Source organism: Labrus bergylta, chromosome 8 (assembly GCF_963930695.1).
Source record: "Labrus bergylta chromosome 8, fLabBer1.1, whole genome shotgun sequence".
NCBI lineage: Eukaryota > Metazoa > Chordata > Actinopteri > Labriformes > Labridae > Labrus > Labrus bergylta.
The window spans coordinates 20,250,450-20,265,529 of record NC_089202.1 but is presented as its reverse complement, the minus strand read 5'-3'; the positions used below and the strand labels follow the sequence as shown (position 1 = coordinate 20,265,529).

General features: G+C 36.5%; 2 protein-coding genes across 9 annotated transcripts in view; both read left to right on the top strand.

The window, feature by feature from the left end:
• LOC110005185 (NACHT, LRR and PYD domains-containing protein 1 homolog) overlaps positions 1 to 15,080 on the top strand; it is a 31,235-nt gene that overhangs the window by 6,674 nt on the left and 9,481 nt on the right. For 2 of the 8 annotated variants that reach the window (XM_065957753.1, XM_065957752.1), the window contains exons 7-11: positions 9,703 to 9,746; positions 12,150 to 12,432; positions 12,702 to 12,742; positions 13,082 to 13,364; positions 14,104 to 14,132. In XM_065957753.1, the coding sequence (XP_065813825.1) occupies positions 9,703 to 9,746; positions 12,150 to 12,432; positions 12,702 to 12,742; positions 13,082 to 13,364; positions 14,104 to 14,132 (680 nt within the window). Of the gene's footprint in view, positions 1 to 7,219; positions 7,491 to 9,040; positions 9,318 to 9,702; positions 9,747 to 12,149; positions 12,433 to 12,701; positions 12,743 to 13,081; positions 13,365 to 14,103; positions 14,133 to 15,080 lie in introns of those variants that run through there. The other 6 variants (XM_065957759.1, XM_065957756.1, XM_065957757.1 and 3 more) reach the window with 6 other exon arrangements.
• LOC109977351 (NACHT, LRR and PYD domains-containing protein 1 homolog) lies at positions 209 to 6,420 on the top strand. The gene is made up of 11 exons (XM_065957761.1): positions 209 to 436; positions 732 to 760; positions 843 to 1,122; positions 1,790 to 1,833; positions 1,931 to 2,004; positions 2,162 to 2,379; positions 2,747 to 2,997; positions 3,109 to 3,237; positions 3,781 to 3,916; positions 4,038 to 4,067; positions 6,141 to 6,420. Exons 1-11 carry the CDS (start codon positions 283 to 285, stop codon positions 6,305 to 6,307), a joined length of 1,512 nt encoding a protein of 503 aa, XP_065813833.1. The 5' UTR covers positions 209 to 282; the 3' UTR covers positions 6,308 to 6,420.

The window sequence follows — 15,080 nt, the reverse complement described above, 5'->3', positions numbered from 1 at the left end:
TGAGTCCTGGTTCATAAGGAGTTAAAAGCTCAGAAATGTAGATGTGACAATACTGTCATAACTTAATGTTGATGCCAGTGAACTAAAGTTTTGTCTACAGTTGAGATGAAGCACATAAACGCTCTCTGATTATGTTGACTCCATCAGAAATCCACCATAACATCACTTCATTGGACACTTCGGCAAACATTGAGAGGCTTAAGATATAAAGAGCACGAGCTATTCAAGCAACACCTGCTGCATATCGCCCAAGAAAAAGGCCTCCCAGCCCCAGAACAACAAATGAAGACGGCAGGCAGAGATGGTATAGTGATGCTGATGGTGAACATCTATGGCCAACAGTCTGTTGAGCTGACCAAAGACGTTTTACAGAGAATGAACAAGACTGATCTGCTAGAGACGCTCTCAAGGACCAGCTCAGGATTCAACACTGAGAGTAAGAGGATGAAAACTGACACATTACACAAATATATATGCTTCATTAAATACGACGACTACAGACATTGTTGAGCTGAATCAAGCCTCCTTGTTTTTGTGACGTTAATAATGAGTACATTTAAGTTTAACTTTTTGCCAAATACCGCACATCCAACCCACATAAGTTGTACATTTTTTATTTATTTTTAAGATGTTGAGATGGTGCCATGTTATATTTTATTCACAAAACGACTAAAACTGACTAAAGCTGCTTTTTGTCTGATTTTAATGAGTCCTTTTCTCTCCCCCCTTAGAGAAACTTCAGCAAAAAGATCCACAACATGTGAGTAATGTTACATCAGACACTCTACAGTTTTCATTTCTAACTATTTAATTAACAATATTTACTTACTTTTTTGATGAAGCAGGAATCAACCATGACACCGGTCCATTCACAGCTTTTAGAAACACTGGAAGAATTAGACCTGGAGAAATTCAAACATGTCTTGCTCCACACTAAAATGAAAGAAGGGCTCCCAAAAATCCCAAAGGACCAAGTGGAGACCGCAGACAAAGATGAGATAGTGAAGCTGATGGTGGAGATCTATGGCCAACGCTGTGTGGAGGTGACTAAGGATATTTTAGAGAGGATGAACAGGACTGATCTGGTCGGAAAGTTGTCAGAAAGCAGCTCAGTATCTAAAGGTAAGTTTAAAAAAAAAAAGTGTTATTTGACTATAAAACATTAGGTGTACAGAACCTGGACTGCATTTTTAAACCTCTATCTTTTTTTTTGTTTTATAATGCTTCTGTGACGCTGATCAGCAGGGGACGGAGGCAACATGTGTTTAGGCTTTTCTGTCCATTTGTTTGTTGAATGTCCCATGTTTTTAACTAGAGTGTCTGGAGTAAATATCTTTAAACATTGCACAAACAACCACTAGGATAAAGCAATAGTGTGATCAAAGGTTAAGGTCACTCACCTCACATCAGTCCCATTCTCATGATAGCAAAATCACAGCAATGGATAAAGGGGATTATGTTGGGATGGGATGTTGTTTTAAAAAAAAAAGTCTGATAGAACATCATGCGTACAAATTCTCAAAAGTAGGTGTAGGTCCAAAGTTTTGAACACACTACTCTTTTTCTTCATGTTTTTTTTTCTCCAGCTGTTAGGAGAAGGGTTTATGAACATTCACATGCTCTGCAGACAAACACAGATAAAAAAAAAAAAACACCTCTTCCAGGTCAGTGTTCTATAACCCCGACCCGACGGCAGAAAATAAGAGATACATATAAGAGATGTAAGGTTACTATTCGATAATATATGTCTGAGTAACATACTTTAAAGAAACCTTTGTGTCTTTCCAAGGGCCTTTTGGTTGTGTGGAGCCTGACGACTGTAAACAAGAAATGGTAATCCCATCCATCATTTGTTCCGTTTCTTTTTAATTCAGTATTTATTTTATTTATTCATTCATTGTTGCCAATATAAAATGATTGTCTCTGTCAGCCGGACTCTGGTCACTGGACCAAACTTGATCCTGAAGTGAACAGTACTGATGGAGATGAGTCTCCTACATACAGGTACAAATATCTTCCTTAATACTGACCAACAGCAAATAAGATTTTTTTTTTTTTTGACCAAATGAAAAACAATACTTTTCTTTGTTACTCCTTTTGTGCCTAAAACACTACAGTACAGTTATATACAAACTCATTGATGTCTTTCTGTGTCACTTAGCCTACAGAGTGAAGTAGGAAACGGTTTTGAATGCAATGTCTCCGGCATTCGCTGGATCTGTAAGGATAAGGTCAGCTTTCAGTACAAGTTTTGCTCTTGGGAGGAACACATTGAGAGGATGGAAAGCTTGAAATACTTGCCTGCAGGTCCTCTAATGAACATCAAAGTCATTGCTGGAAAGTTTGATGAAGTGTACCTGCCACACTGGATCTGCATAGGTGAGTGGAAATACAGCAGAAAATAACTTAAAGGTCACATATTATCCTCCTTTTAACCCAGATTAAATATGGTAAGTCTCAGAGGTCCCCAAAACATGCCTGTGAAGTTTCTTGCAAAAAATCCACTCTGATCCTGTATTAGATCATTCCTATGAACCTCTCTATTTAAACCTCTTCCCAATAAGGGGAAATCTCCAAACGACTTGTTTGAGCACACATATTCTAACACATATTAGTGTTCTGAAAACATGGTGACGTGTATTTTGCATAATATGTGACCTTTACAATTGAGCAACTAACATAATTTAAAAGAAAAACTGATGCAATTATTTCTTTTCACTTATGTGTGCATTTGTATTTTGTGCAGACGGCAACACTGACATATTAGGAGAGTTTGCCGTCCTCCACATCGATGACTGTGGTGATGTTGTGGAACAAGTTTCCGAGGTCACGTCTTGCCATGTCAAGTTAGCTGAACCAGTTTTTTCGCTAAAGGGGGTTCTGATCAAATTTGGTGTGCGTGTGAAAACACGCTGCAGCGTGTTGATATTTAAGATGAAAAATACATTCTTCAAGCTCAAAGTTTATCTGATCCCGTGTGATCCTGGTCTTCGACAGGTTATTACTTATCCTGATTTCATAAATATAAGTGATTCAAATCATGATTGTATCAAAAATGATCACAAATCAGCTTTTGTTGCAACTTTCTATTGTGTTTTTTTTCTACAGGAAATTCTCAAGATTGAAAAAAACTACGAAAACAAAGAAATTGAAGTACCACCTAAAAATATGCACTTGAGAATGAAGGATGACTTTATCCTATCAACCGATATGGATGGTGCAGAAATTTGTCCCGAAGTATGTTTTGAGCTGCATTTAAATCTATGAACTGTGGTTCTGAATAGTTGGATACTGTTGGATAAGTCAAATTGAACAATAATTTAAAAGTAGGGTTGTCAATAATAATGCATTAATCACAATGTGATTAAGGTGCAAATTGAATGCATTAATTTGTTTTAATCATCTATATTGTGTGCTTTATGATGCTTTCAGAGTACCATAGTAATCCCACCGCAGCGTCTTCTTTATTCTTGATGCCACAGAGATAGATGATAACAACAGCACTTCACTTTTGAATGGCTAATTCACACATTCCGCACAGTTGACAAATTTAAGTAATAGGCACCTTGTGTCAAACAGAATTAAAAGATCAACAAAGTACGAGTGTGTTTTATACCTAGCATTTAAACAATATTTAGCAAGATACAGCAGATTTATCTTTTTATGTCTTTTTGATTCAAAAGAACATATCACCTTTTTGAAAAATGCATAAATTATAGCAATTTAAAAAAATCTGTTGCTACATTACTTCAATGTCTTTAACATATTTTTCCCCCACAGGAAGTCAAGCTCGAATATCAATTCACCGATCCACCGTACTTTCAAGTACGTATAAGAAATCCAGACACAGACTTCATCCTCAAGCTTACAAAAAAAAAAGAGAGTACACCAGTGTGGACCTGCACAATTGACGAAGGTTTGAATACATTAAAACAGTTTTTTTACTTAGAATTATTACTGATGCAGAGTAGGTGTCTGCTTTTAAACAAAGCAGCAGATCAAAAATAAATTATTGATCTAAGTATTTTACTTTTCAGATGATTACCAAAGCAATTCCCATGCACCAGGTAAGCCATTCTTATCAATCATTCTTTTAGGGTTGCATGCCAACAAATTTCATTAGGCCTAATTACTAATAAGGTAGGTAATGCAATGACAAGTAAGCTTACAAACAAAGCAAATGGTTAAGAACTACGTTTTACATGCTCTTTCAAATAAAACAACTTTACATTTAAAAAGAAACTTAATTTTTTGTGAAAAAAGATATTTTAGGCACTAGCCCATTATACCTGAACATCATGATTTATCTCAAGACGGACCCTGCTGATACTCAAGTCTGATATTTCAAAAACAATTATACTTAATCACATTGTTTTAACAAATAATTAGACCCATGCCAATTTATAAAAATATCATTAGATCTCATGCATAGCTTATTTGATGGTCTTATAGATCTTTTACCAAAATGTGGCCCATTTTAGCTAACTTAACCCTTGTTGTTGTTGTATTATATATCAGTTGGAAAGCCTGATTAGTCACCTTTACAACGAGGTAGGGGAGAGCGGGGTATCTTGTCACACTTTTGGCTTTCACCTAAAATTCTCGGTCTAAGTATATCACAGTCACTCAATTTCTGTATGTTACATATCACTTAGCAGACGCAAAGCATCCAAAGCGATGTACATCAGAGAGTAAGTACAACACTAATCCATTCATACACTGCCACTGAAGCAGCGGGAGCAATGCAAGATTAAGTGTCTTGCCCAAGGACACATCGGCCATGTTGCTCAGCTGGGGATCAAACCCTTGACCTTCCGGTTGAGAGGCGACGACTCTACCAGCTGAAATCTTAGCTAAATATTGAGAAGTCGTTGCTAAATATTTTGTTTGTATTCTATATATTTAGCTTTGATTATAAATATTTACAATTTTAGCTAAATATATAGGATCAAAGCAAAATATTTAGAATGTAAACTAAATGTTTAGAAACGTAGCTAAATATTTATGATATGATTTTTTTAGGGCTAAATGTGGAGAAATGTTGTTGTTATTTGTAGTGTGTGTAACAGGTACGGGATGGAACCTGCTTACAGCTTAAAGTATGTCTGTAAAAGACAAAGAAAACACACTGAGTCGACTGTAGTTGTTCACTCTTCTGTCGCTTCTGCCAGACTGAAGCAGAGCGCAGCAACTATAACTTTAACCAAAACACAGATACGTTTGTATAATATTCATACAAAATAACCAAATACAATAACAAAATGTGACAACACATTTCGGTGTGTCACATGTGCGCAACTTTACAATCGGCGCCCTATAATGAGGTCGGGCTTCCTTTGCAGGACATTCAAAGTGGCCTATTATCACAAAAATCAGCAACAATTAGGCTACAACGTTAAGAAATTGATATGTTTTTTTGTGCAATCATACAAAATATAGTTGAAATAGTATAGTTTATAGCACAAATTAAAGTAGCCTTTTTGAACGAGCCCGCTCCCTTTTTACTTTTGCTTTCGCTGACCACTAACCAAAGATCGTCTATAATAAAGATTAACCACCACGAGATTTCCTCCATTCCAAGCAGTAGCTCTCATTTCCCTCTTAGAAACGGAGGGATAGGATTTTCAGTAAAGAATTACATGTGATATTTCAGTCAGAGTCGAAGGCTTGAATCCGACCTCTGCCTCCTTTCCCGCATGTTATTCCCTACTCTCTCTCTCTCCCTGATTTCCGACTCTTTCCACTGTCCTGTCTCTACAATAAAGGCACAAAAATCCCACAATAAACCTTTAAAAAGAAATCCTGTGAACATCCAAAACTTAGAAATCCACTGATGTATTTTCACTGACTAATACGTTAACAGTAGAACTCCAAACCTTATGAGATTGAGAAATGAACCTTCAAACCGACAACCCTTTGGAAGACACTTTAGCTCAGTTGAGGGAGCAGGCCGCCCCATGGGCTACAGTCCTTGAGGAATCGACTGCAGATTCAACTCCAAAGCTCAGACCTGCGATGCATGTCGACTGCAAATTTCCTGTCTCTTCAGCTGTCCTATCAATAAAGGTTAAAAAGGCCAACAAAGAAATATCTTCACAGTCTAAAACCAATCCAATCCTTTTCTCTGTTTTTGTTTTTAGCTGCAAGACCCTCAGCCGGAGCAACTGGTGTAGATACCACATCAGATGGTAGGAGGACACGTCGTCCTGTTACATTTGGATGGTGTTTAAAAATGTCTGCGTCATTGAAACGTTTTCTAATCTTTAATAAAACATTCAAATTTGTATGTGTGGTTTTAATATGTTGAGTGTGAAGTCTCTTTAAAATTGTAAAGTAAATACAGTGATGTAGAATTCACTCCTGTTTCGACCTTTACCTGCAAGTAAAAAAAAAATATATATTTTCATCTAAATATTGATTGTTTCCGTATCTCTTCAGAGAAGTTCAAGTCCTTACAGTCACATTGTTGTAAAGTTGGATGTTGTAAGAAAGAAAATATTCAAATTTTAACTTTTTCAAATACAGTTTTAAAACTACAAACATGTATACAGTGGTATGTACACCAACTATGAATAACAAGATGTATTCGTTCATTCATGTGATGTAAGAGTGTACTGCACACGCATCTATCTTTCACATTTTTAACATCTGTTATTTGTTTATAAGCGATCAGTAAACTGGAGGTTGGTTTTGAGGAGCAAAGGGGCTTTGTTAGATAAATAGAGACAAAGAAACACGTTTTACATTAATCATTATTTACATAAATAAAGTTTCATATAAGATCATTAATGATCTTCGTGTTTGGAAAAATGTTATGTGTTCTGATTTCCCTATAATTCAGAACCTAATAAATCATTTTTAGTGTTCCTAGGACATTTTAAAGTATTTGTGTTTATAAAATACAGAGTTCATTATCGGATTATCAGTAAAAAAAAAAAAAAAAAAAGCCCACAAATAGGCCTCATCAATGGACAATTCAATATTAAAGCTTTTTGCATGTAGAAATTGTCCTCATGGTTTTAAGCAGACTGCAGGTTGTTTGTGTTATCAGGTAAAATAAAGAGACTAAACACTTTTACTGTGTTTGTATTTCATTAGAAATAACACAGTGCGTATTTGTGCAGACACAAACAGCTGTTAAAGCTGACTGACAGCTGAACATGATCAGCTGATGTCATCGTCACTAAGGTGGGATGGACCATAGACTGTAAACAGCAGGGATATCATATCTCTTAAAACATATTTCCTCTCGCCTCTGCTTCATTTCCTTGCATCTCTCCGCGCATCTCTGGTTGGAGGGACTCAGAGGAGGAGGCAATTAATGGAACTGAGACGTATCCTACCCAATAGCTACGCAGCACAGGGCTATCTTCGACATCCTGGTAATAGATGAGCAAAAGGTAGACATGTGACTGGGCTTTAAACTTGTTCTTTTTTTAAGAGTTGATAATTACTAAAAACATTTTGACGCGTGGAAAGACAGAAACAAGGTGAGTATTATTTTATCAACGTCTGAACATAGAAACTTTATCAAGGCAAACAGTAACTGCTTCATGGTTCAGCTCATTAAGACTCTCTTGGGAATTTGTCGCTCAAACAGCGGACGTGAGTCAGTTTTCTACAGTTAGCCTACTTTCATCTTTGTTTTACTACTTCCTGTCCTCAAGTGGTATTCTGGTTTGTAAACTGTCGACTACTTTTACTGGGCTAAGTAACATCTAGAATGGAGTTTTAGACTGCAAATATTAAGGGTTTTACCTAAATGTCAAAATTATCAGCGTACTTTGAACCAGGAAGCTGTGAGTATTTGTGTGGAAAATAGACAGTAGGCTATAATATAAACTCATAAAAAAAGATTGGATAAGTTATTTCGCCCTTTTAATAATATGATGAAGTCAGGTTAAGATTGCTCATTTGGACGGGTCAGAGTGTTACATGAGGTATGTTACCAAACGTACAAAAGCCTTATGACTGTGATTTCTCGATTATTCTGATATAACGTTCCAACTTCCTCTCGCACACACCTGCGGAACACACTCGCCTCGTTCTCTCTCTCCTCACTCGCTCCCCCCACCCACACACATGCGCACTGAGCCATTCACAGACAGACATACATACTCGTGTAACAGTGGTTATTTGTTTCCGTGGCACACATGCCATTGCTGCTTACGGAGCTAAACCTACCGGTACTGTTTTTATTTGTGTGTGTGGGGCAAACATTATTTTTACAGTCTATGGTTTGAACCGGACCGAATGATGTCGTCACTTCCGCGACAGATTAGTCAAATTACAAATAATATGAAGTTAAATTGTCTAATAATTGTAGTTCTTTAAACTGATTGCTATTCATAGTTTATTCTCAAAAATATCGATGAAACATACAGTAATTATTATAAAATATTTAAACAATGTAATCTGTCAGTCAAGTCATACTTTTTTTAATTAAATAAACTTACTTTATATATTTACATTTCACACAAAGATTTCTGTTTCATTTTTACTCATACATTTTGATATAGTTAACCCAAATACTCATCATAATGATGTTCAGTCATATTTTTCAAGCAATAATTCCTTTATATTACTGTTACATTTACTAAGCCCTTGAAATATTTTTGAGAGCGAACCAAAGCTTAACCCAACCCAAACCAAAAATGATGAACAGGTGAAGCAGGCTCATCCAGACAACTTCTCACTGAGGTAAACTGGCAACTGGCCATGTAACGCTTGTAAGTCATGAATACGATTTACAAATGGATCTAGAGAAACCTGAAGGCCGCAGCCTTTGATGAATAACTACTGAGTGACCCATCAATACCAGTAAAAATGTTTCAAATGTGTTTTCTCTAATGAAAGAATACGAGATAATTTTTTAAAATATTTAATCAGAGTTTGTGAAGTTATTGATACAACTACGTAATACTTAATTTAACTTAATCATTTTGTATTGATTTCATTTCAAACATGTAAATATCAATCGTTCTGTAAATGGCACTCGTCATAATCTGCATATTCTGTGATGTTATCTTTTGTTTTCCAGCTTGAAAAAATGACGACACGTAGGATGCTGTCTGAAACATTGGAACATTTGAGTTTTGGGGAGCTTGAAGATTTCTGCCTACATGTTGAATTGGAGAAAGGTGTCCCCCTCCTCTCAGAACTCGATCTAAAATCAATATGCCCAGAGAAAATAGAGGAGCTGATGGTGAAGAGATACAGCGAGGAGGAGTGTGTGAAGTTGACCAGAAATATCTTAAAGAAGATGAACAGGACTGATCTCGTGAAGAGATTGCTTGACGACAGACGGGAGCCCAAAGGTTAGACAAACACAAAGTCTTCACACAATACAATCAAGGCATTTTAAAAGTTCTATATTTCAATTAATGAGGAAAGCAAAACCGTCACTTTACAAAAAGAGCAGGTAAATATCTTACTCATTGTTATATTATCTACAAAGACCCAACATTAATCCATCACGAGCACCAAGAAACATTTACTGCTCTGTGTGCCTTTGAATTGAATTAGCAAAGTTACAGTGGAAAGGTAAAAATCCTTTAAGAGCAGAAACCTCGAGCTGAACCAGACTCATGATGAACAGCCGTCTGCTGAATCTGTGTTGGGTTTGGAAAGTGGGATAGAGGGAGATGCAGAAAGAGGGATAGAAATAAAATTGGTTTTCTTTTGCATTTATTTTTTCCTCAGAAGAACACTCTATGGATGAAGAGCCGCTTTCACTGACCCAGAGGGTGAGTATGTCACATCACTCTGACTTCACACAGCGTCACTATTATAGAGTCCACCTCGAACATTTCAATTAAAGGTACAAAAACTAACGTTATTTATTTAATGCTGATAAAAAATATGATCCTTTAAGTAACATTAACCTGTTTTAATCAATATTTTCTCAAAGAGCTGATAAAGCAAAGTACACTGAATCAATAGCATTTATTTTCCCTTTATATCTCCACTAATCATATCTTCTTTAACTCCTTACATTTAAGTATCACATGTTATATGATGTTATGTTCCTGAATATTTATTTATTTATTTTGCTTAAAAAAAACATTAAAACATTTAAATATTCTATCTTCGAATCTGCATTGTTTTTAGCAGGCTAATGTTAGCACACTTTGGTTAACTCGTAGCTTCATACTGCACATAAATTGAAAGAATGAAGGTGATCTAAAGACACTTAGGTGAAATCCACATAAGCAGTGAGTGTGTTGTTCTTCTTTTCTCTGAATAAACAGCATTTATTTTCCCTTTATATCTCCACTAATCATATCTTCTTTAACTCCTTACATCTAAGTATCACATGTTATATGATGTTATATTCCTGAATATATTTTATTTATTTTACTTTAAAAAGAGATTAAAACATTTAAATCTTAGTTTATTTCTCTAAGCACTCAAAAGGAAGATCCAATTTAAAGGATGAATGTGCAACTTTCTTTATCCAGTAGATGTCGTCCTTGAGCACCAGCATTAAACCAAAACAAACTGCTGTTTGGCAACATCTCTGCCATTCTGAATCCTCTGCTCTCCTCCAGCAGCACACCTACGACACCTCTCCACTCGCCTCCCATGAAGGGGTTAGGAATTAGAACGCACCATAAAAAAAATGAATTAAATTCAAAAAACATTACTTGTCCCCGGGGGCAATTCAAAGCATTAACAACCACTAAGTGCAAGTGGCGGACAAACTTGTCCTTTGCTTGAGCTGCAGTTGCCTGTGGTCTGCATTGTTGTGTTAGCAGGCTAATGTTAGCACACTTTACTTAGCTCGTAGCTTCACATTAAACATAAATTGACACAGAATGACCGAGTTCTAAACACACTTACTTGAAATCCAAATAAGCAGTGAGTAAATTCTTCTTCTTTTCTCTAGACCTCGACTTAAACAGCTTTATGCACAAGGCCGTCCCGTCCATGTAAACATGATGTAAACACAACCCGACAACAACACAGCCAGCAGGACTCGAGCTTCTCACTCATTGCAGACAGTCACAACTCAAACAGACATTTACAGGATATACTTGATTTCTGCTGTATTTATGTGTAAAATGTCACACATTCTTCCTTAAAAGGCTTAATATGCAATTTTTCACACTTAAATGTAGCAGAAATCAATCCTCTGAAAATAACTCTGTGAGTCATGACTGTCTACAATGGGTGTAACACCCGAGTCCCGCTGTCTGTGATGTTTTCCGAGTCCTATCTTCAGTTTGTTTACATCGTCGGGACGGCCGGCCGACTCCTCCCCTCGCGTATAAAAGTTGTTTAATTGAGGGACTAGAGAAAAGAAGAATAACATACTGTACTCACTGCTTAACTACGTTTCTAGATCACGTATTTACATGCAGTGTGAAGATACGATCATAATAAAAATCGCTAGCATTAGCATGCTAACACAACAATGCAGCGCGAGTTGTTTTGGTTTCATGCTGGTGCTCAAAGGCGACATCTGCTGGATCAAAAAAAATGGCATTTTCTGCCTTTAAAATACTAGCAAAATGAAATGTGTTACATTGACATACAAAGAGTGCACATACTACTATCAGCACAAAAAGATGATTTAAACATAGGTCCCTCCTGGGCTGGCCACCCCTTGCTCCGCCCCTTTAACAGACACTCTCTTGGAAGATTCATACAGTTATCTGTTTTTCATTGCACAGATTTAGACACATGTACACCATGGAATTAGAATTGAACAAAAACTTAATAGAAAATTAAAGGTAGGGACGCAGTGGTTAGTGCGCGCGCCCTATGTATGGAGGCTTTGGTCCTCCAAGTGGGCGACCCAGGTTCAAATCCGACCTGTGGCTCCTTTCCCTCATTCCCCACTCTCTCTCTCTCCCTGATTTCTGACTCTATCCACTGTCCTGTCTATCTATTAAAGGTACAAAAAGCCCAAAAATAAATCTTAAAAAAGAAAATCAAAGGTAACAACCGTATGTTACTCAATGCAGAAATATAAGCTGTTTGTAAAAAAAGTAAAGTACTTGAATGTAAACATAACTATAGTATGATAACCATTGTCATGTGGCAGATGTACGTTGGTCAGTCTTAAAAAAGACAATTGATGAAATGTGAAAAGAAATATCTGTACTCATTTTTTGCACCTTGAACATGTTCTTTTAATTTTTCAGGTGGAAAAGATGACATCTGTTATAGAACTGCTTGTGGAAATTATGGCTTGCCTAACAGAAAACCAGTATGAGGAATTCAAGAAGTTGATCAGAAATGAAGTCTACAAAACATATAAATCATACAACCCTCGTTTGCTGGGGCAGACAAACCATCAGGACACTGCGTGTGTTACAGTTTCGACTTTTGGCCAAAACTCTGTTGTGAAGATGATGAAGATTTTAAAGAAGATGAACAGAACTGATCTGGTGCAGAAGTTGTTGGAGACCAGCTCAAGTTTCAAAAGTATGACCATGAAGACCAAGATCATTTAAAATCATAAAACTGTCTCTCAACCTATTTCACAAGTGTTTAAGTTACATCTGTATCTGTTACATGATTTATAATAAGATTCATAGTGCACAGATATTAAGACTTATCAGTTGGTTTACCAATATATCTTTTTGACTTATGTTGTACCTCACAAATCATTACTAAACTATTTTGCCTGATAACATCTTTGTCATGTTTAAGATCAATCTCTCATGAGTTATTTTTTCCACTTTTTTCCTCAGAGAAACGCTCAGATGAACCACGCTCTGTCCTGTTGGAGAAAGTGAGTAATCACTTCACATCTGTCTGATTTACACATGAACATGAACATTTTGATGAAATATGATGAAATTTGAATTAATCTGTTTTTCACAAAGCTGAAGCTTTATTCAGGTTGAGCGTTTTAGCAGTAATGTTGTGCAGCAGATTCATAAATATCTTTGACAGTGCTTATGAGATGAAATGTCAGCACATAATCTTTTTCTGACTTTTTCCTTCAACAATAATCAATATAATAAAAAGTATATCTATCAGAAACACCCAGCTCAACACCTTAAGAGACACATTTAAAATTGTCCTAGTTGATTAAGCAAATGTCCCATGAGTGTGTTAACTATTCCAGGCAGCAACAATGGCAGCTGTTAAAGAGCTGCTTTTGGAAATCCTGCGTTCTTTAAATAATGGGGAGCTCAGGAAATTCAAGAAGTTTTTGCAGTTGGCCTTTCAAAAGGACTCCAAAGACATCTCACATTTATTGAGACACTCAAACGAGCGTACAGAAATATTGGATGTGATGGTGCAGACCTACGGGCGACAGTCTGTGGATGAGACCAGAAAGATTTTATTGTACATGAACAGGACTGATCTAGTTGAGAGGCTGATGGGGAGAGACTCAGGATTTCAAGGTGAGAGAAAGAAAACAAACACTGCCACATTACACACATTTATGTTTAAAGATATTTGATATTTCACAATTACAACAAAAGTAACGAGATCACAAATAAATTATTTTGTTTACACAAGATAACAAACCTGTTTTATACCTGTGGGTTAATTTTTCTAATCGTATTAAAGTGGTGGAGTTAGCTTAATTTAACCAATCACAATCATCACTGCGTCTGCCGTCAGCAGATCGTTATATCCAACAAACACTGAACTAAATTAAAAATAAGAAGTTCAAGACAAATGTAAAATTATACGGGACACATGAAGTGTTGGTCGATCTCTCTCCCTCCTCCGCTCTCTCGATCAGCTGCGGGAGCTCCAAGATCAAGAGATCTGACTGTTCAGTGGCGGAGATTTTTAGGTGTGCAGCAGGTTAGGTGTGCAGCATAGGTTACCGTGGTGATATACCCAGGTTAGAAGTGAACCACCTTCGTAGGACTGAAAACCCAAGGTTAACCCTGAAGTTACCTCGCTAACCCCAAATCCTGCTTCGTAGTACAGACCTCTGGACTTTTCAGTTTAATGCCAGATTTATTCGTCTGCGTCTGCTAAATGAAATTGTAACATTGTAACATTAGCCACTGACCTTTGTTATGTCAAATAATAAAATATTGTATTTCTGATCTGAGGCTGACGTCAAGCATGGCCCTTTAAGGTTTGTGAAGATTTATTAACTTTTTATTTTTTATTTCTCTTCAGAGAAACATCAGCCTAAACTGCGTCATCAAGTGAGTAAAGTAAAATCATAAACACATTAAACAACAAGGTTTCCATTTATTTCATTTTATTGTTACATGAACATAATTATTCTCATCTTGATAGTAAAGTGGTGGAAAAGGTTTTCAGCTGCAGATGGTAAAGAAGGAGGACAATAAAAGTACCATGTTGTGATGATGTTACAAAAAGAACACACTTAAGAATACTTTGTTTTTATAGAAAGTGTTGGAGCCAAAATGTGGGTTTATGTTTTGCCCTTTAGTTTTCCTTTGGGTATGTGTGTGTGTGTGTGTGTGTAATCCCTTTACTGGACACCGTGTGGAGCCTGAGCTGATTCTGTGCTCCAGGTGATGGTAGCAGGTGAATGAATAGTTTTCAACCCTGGCAGCCTGTCAGAGGTGAGCCTGATTTTATTTAATATACCAGATTTCTCTATCATTTAGCATATGGATGCAGTGGGACATCGTTTCATCCTTAGAGCTGAGCACAAATCCTAAATATCTTCCATATTCATCCCTCAAGTGACTTTTTTAGACAATATTGGATTGGTTAAAATTGGTCACTCCAGTAAACTTCAAATCTGAAATCATCATGGTGTCACTGTGACTAATGTGCTTGATATTTATTGTTACAATAAGCTGTTGAGGTTGTGCTTTGCCTGTCAGCACCTGTGTGTCTGATCAGACTTAAAGCTGTTTGTTTGCTCTTACTGACATTGTTTCCTTTTTTATAGATCCTTGTTTGTGTTTTACTTAATCTCTGATGTATGTTGCTTGAGATAAATGCATATGCTAAGTGAATTGTAGAATTGCAGAGAAATAATAATAATAATTGAAAAAGAGTGAATACTGATTCTGATGGGTTTGTGTAAATCACTGTGGAGAGTCAGTTATAACTGTGGTGTGGTGGTTGAAGAAAGGGTTAATCATCTGGGTTTTAGGTTCCTTTAATCTGAATGA

Coding starts and splice junctions, on each gene's coding strand:
- LOC109977351 (XM_065957761.1), top strand. CDS start 283: ATGAAGACGGCAGGCAGAGATGGTATAGTGATGCTGATGGTGAACATC. Junction 1,123..1,789: donor AAGCAGCTCAGTATCTAAAG/GTAAGTTTAAAA, acceptor TGTCTTTCCAAG/GGCCTTTTGGTTGTGTGGAG. Junction 4,068..6,140: donor AAGCAATTCCCATGCACCAG/GTAAGCCATTCT, acceptor TTTTGTTTTTAG/CTGCAAGACCCTCAGCCGGA.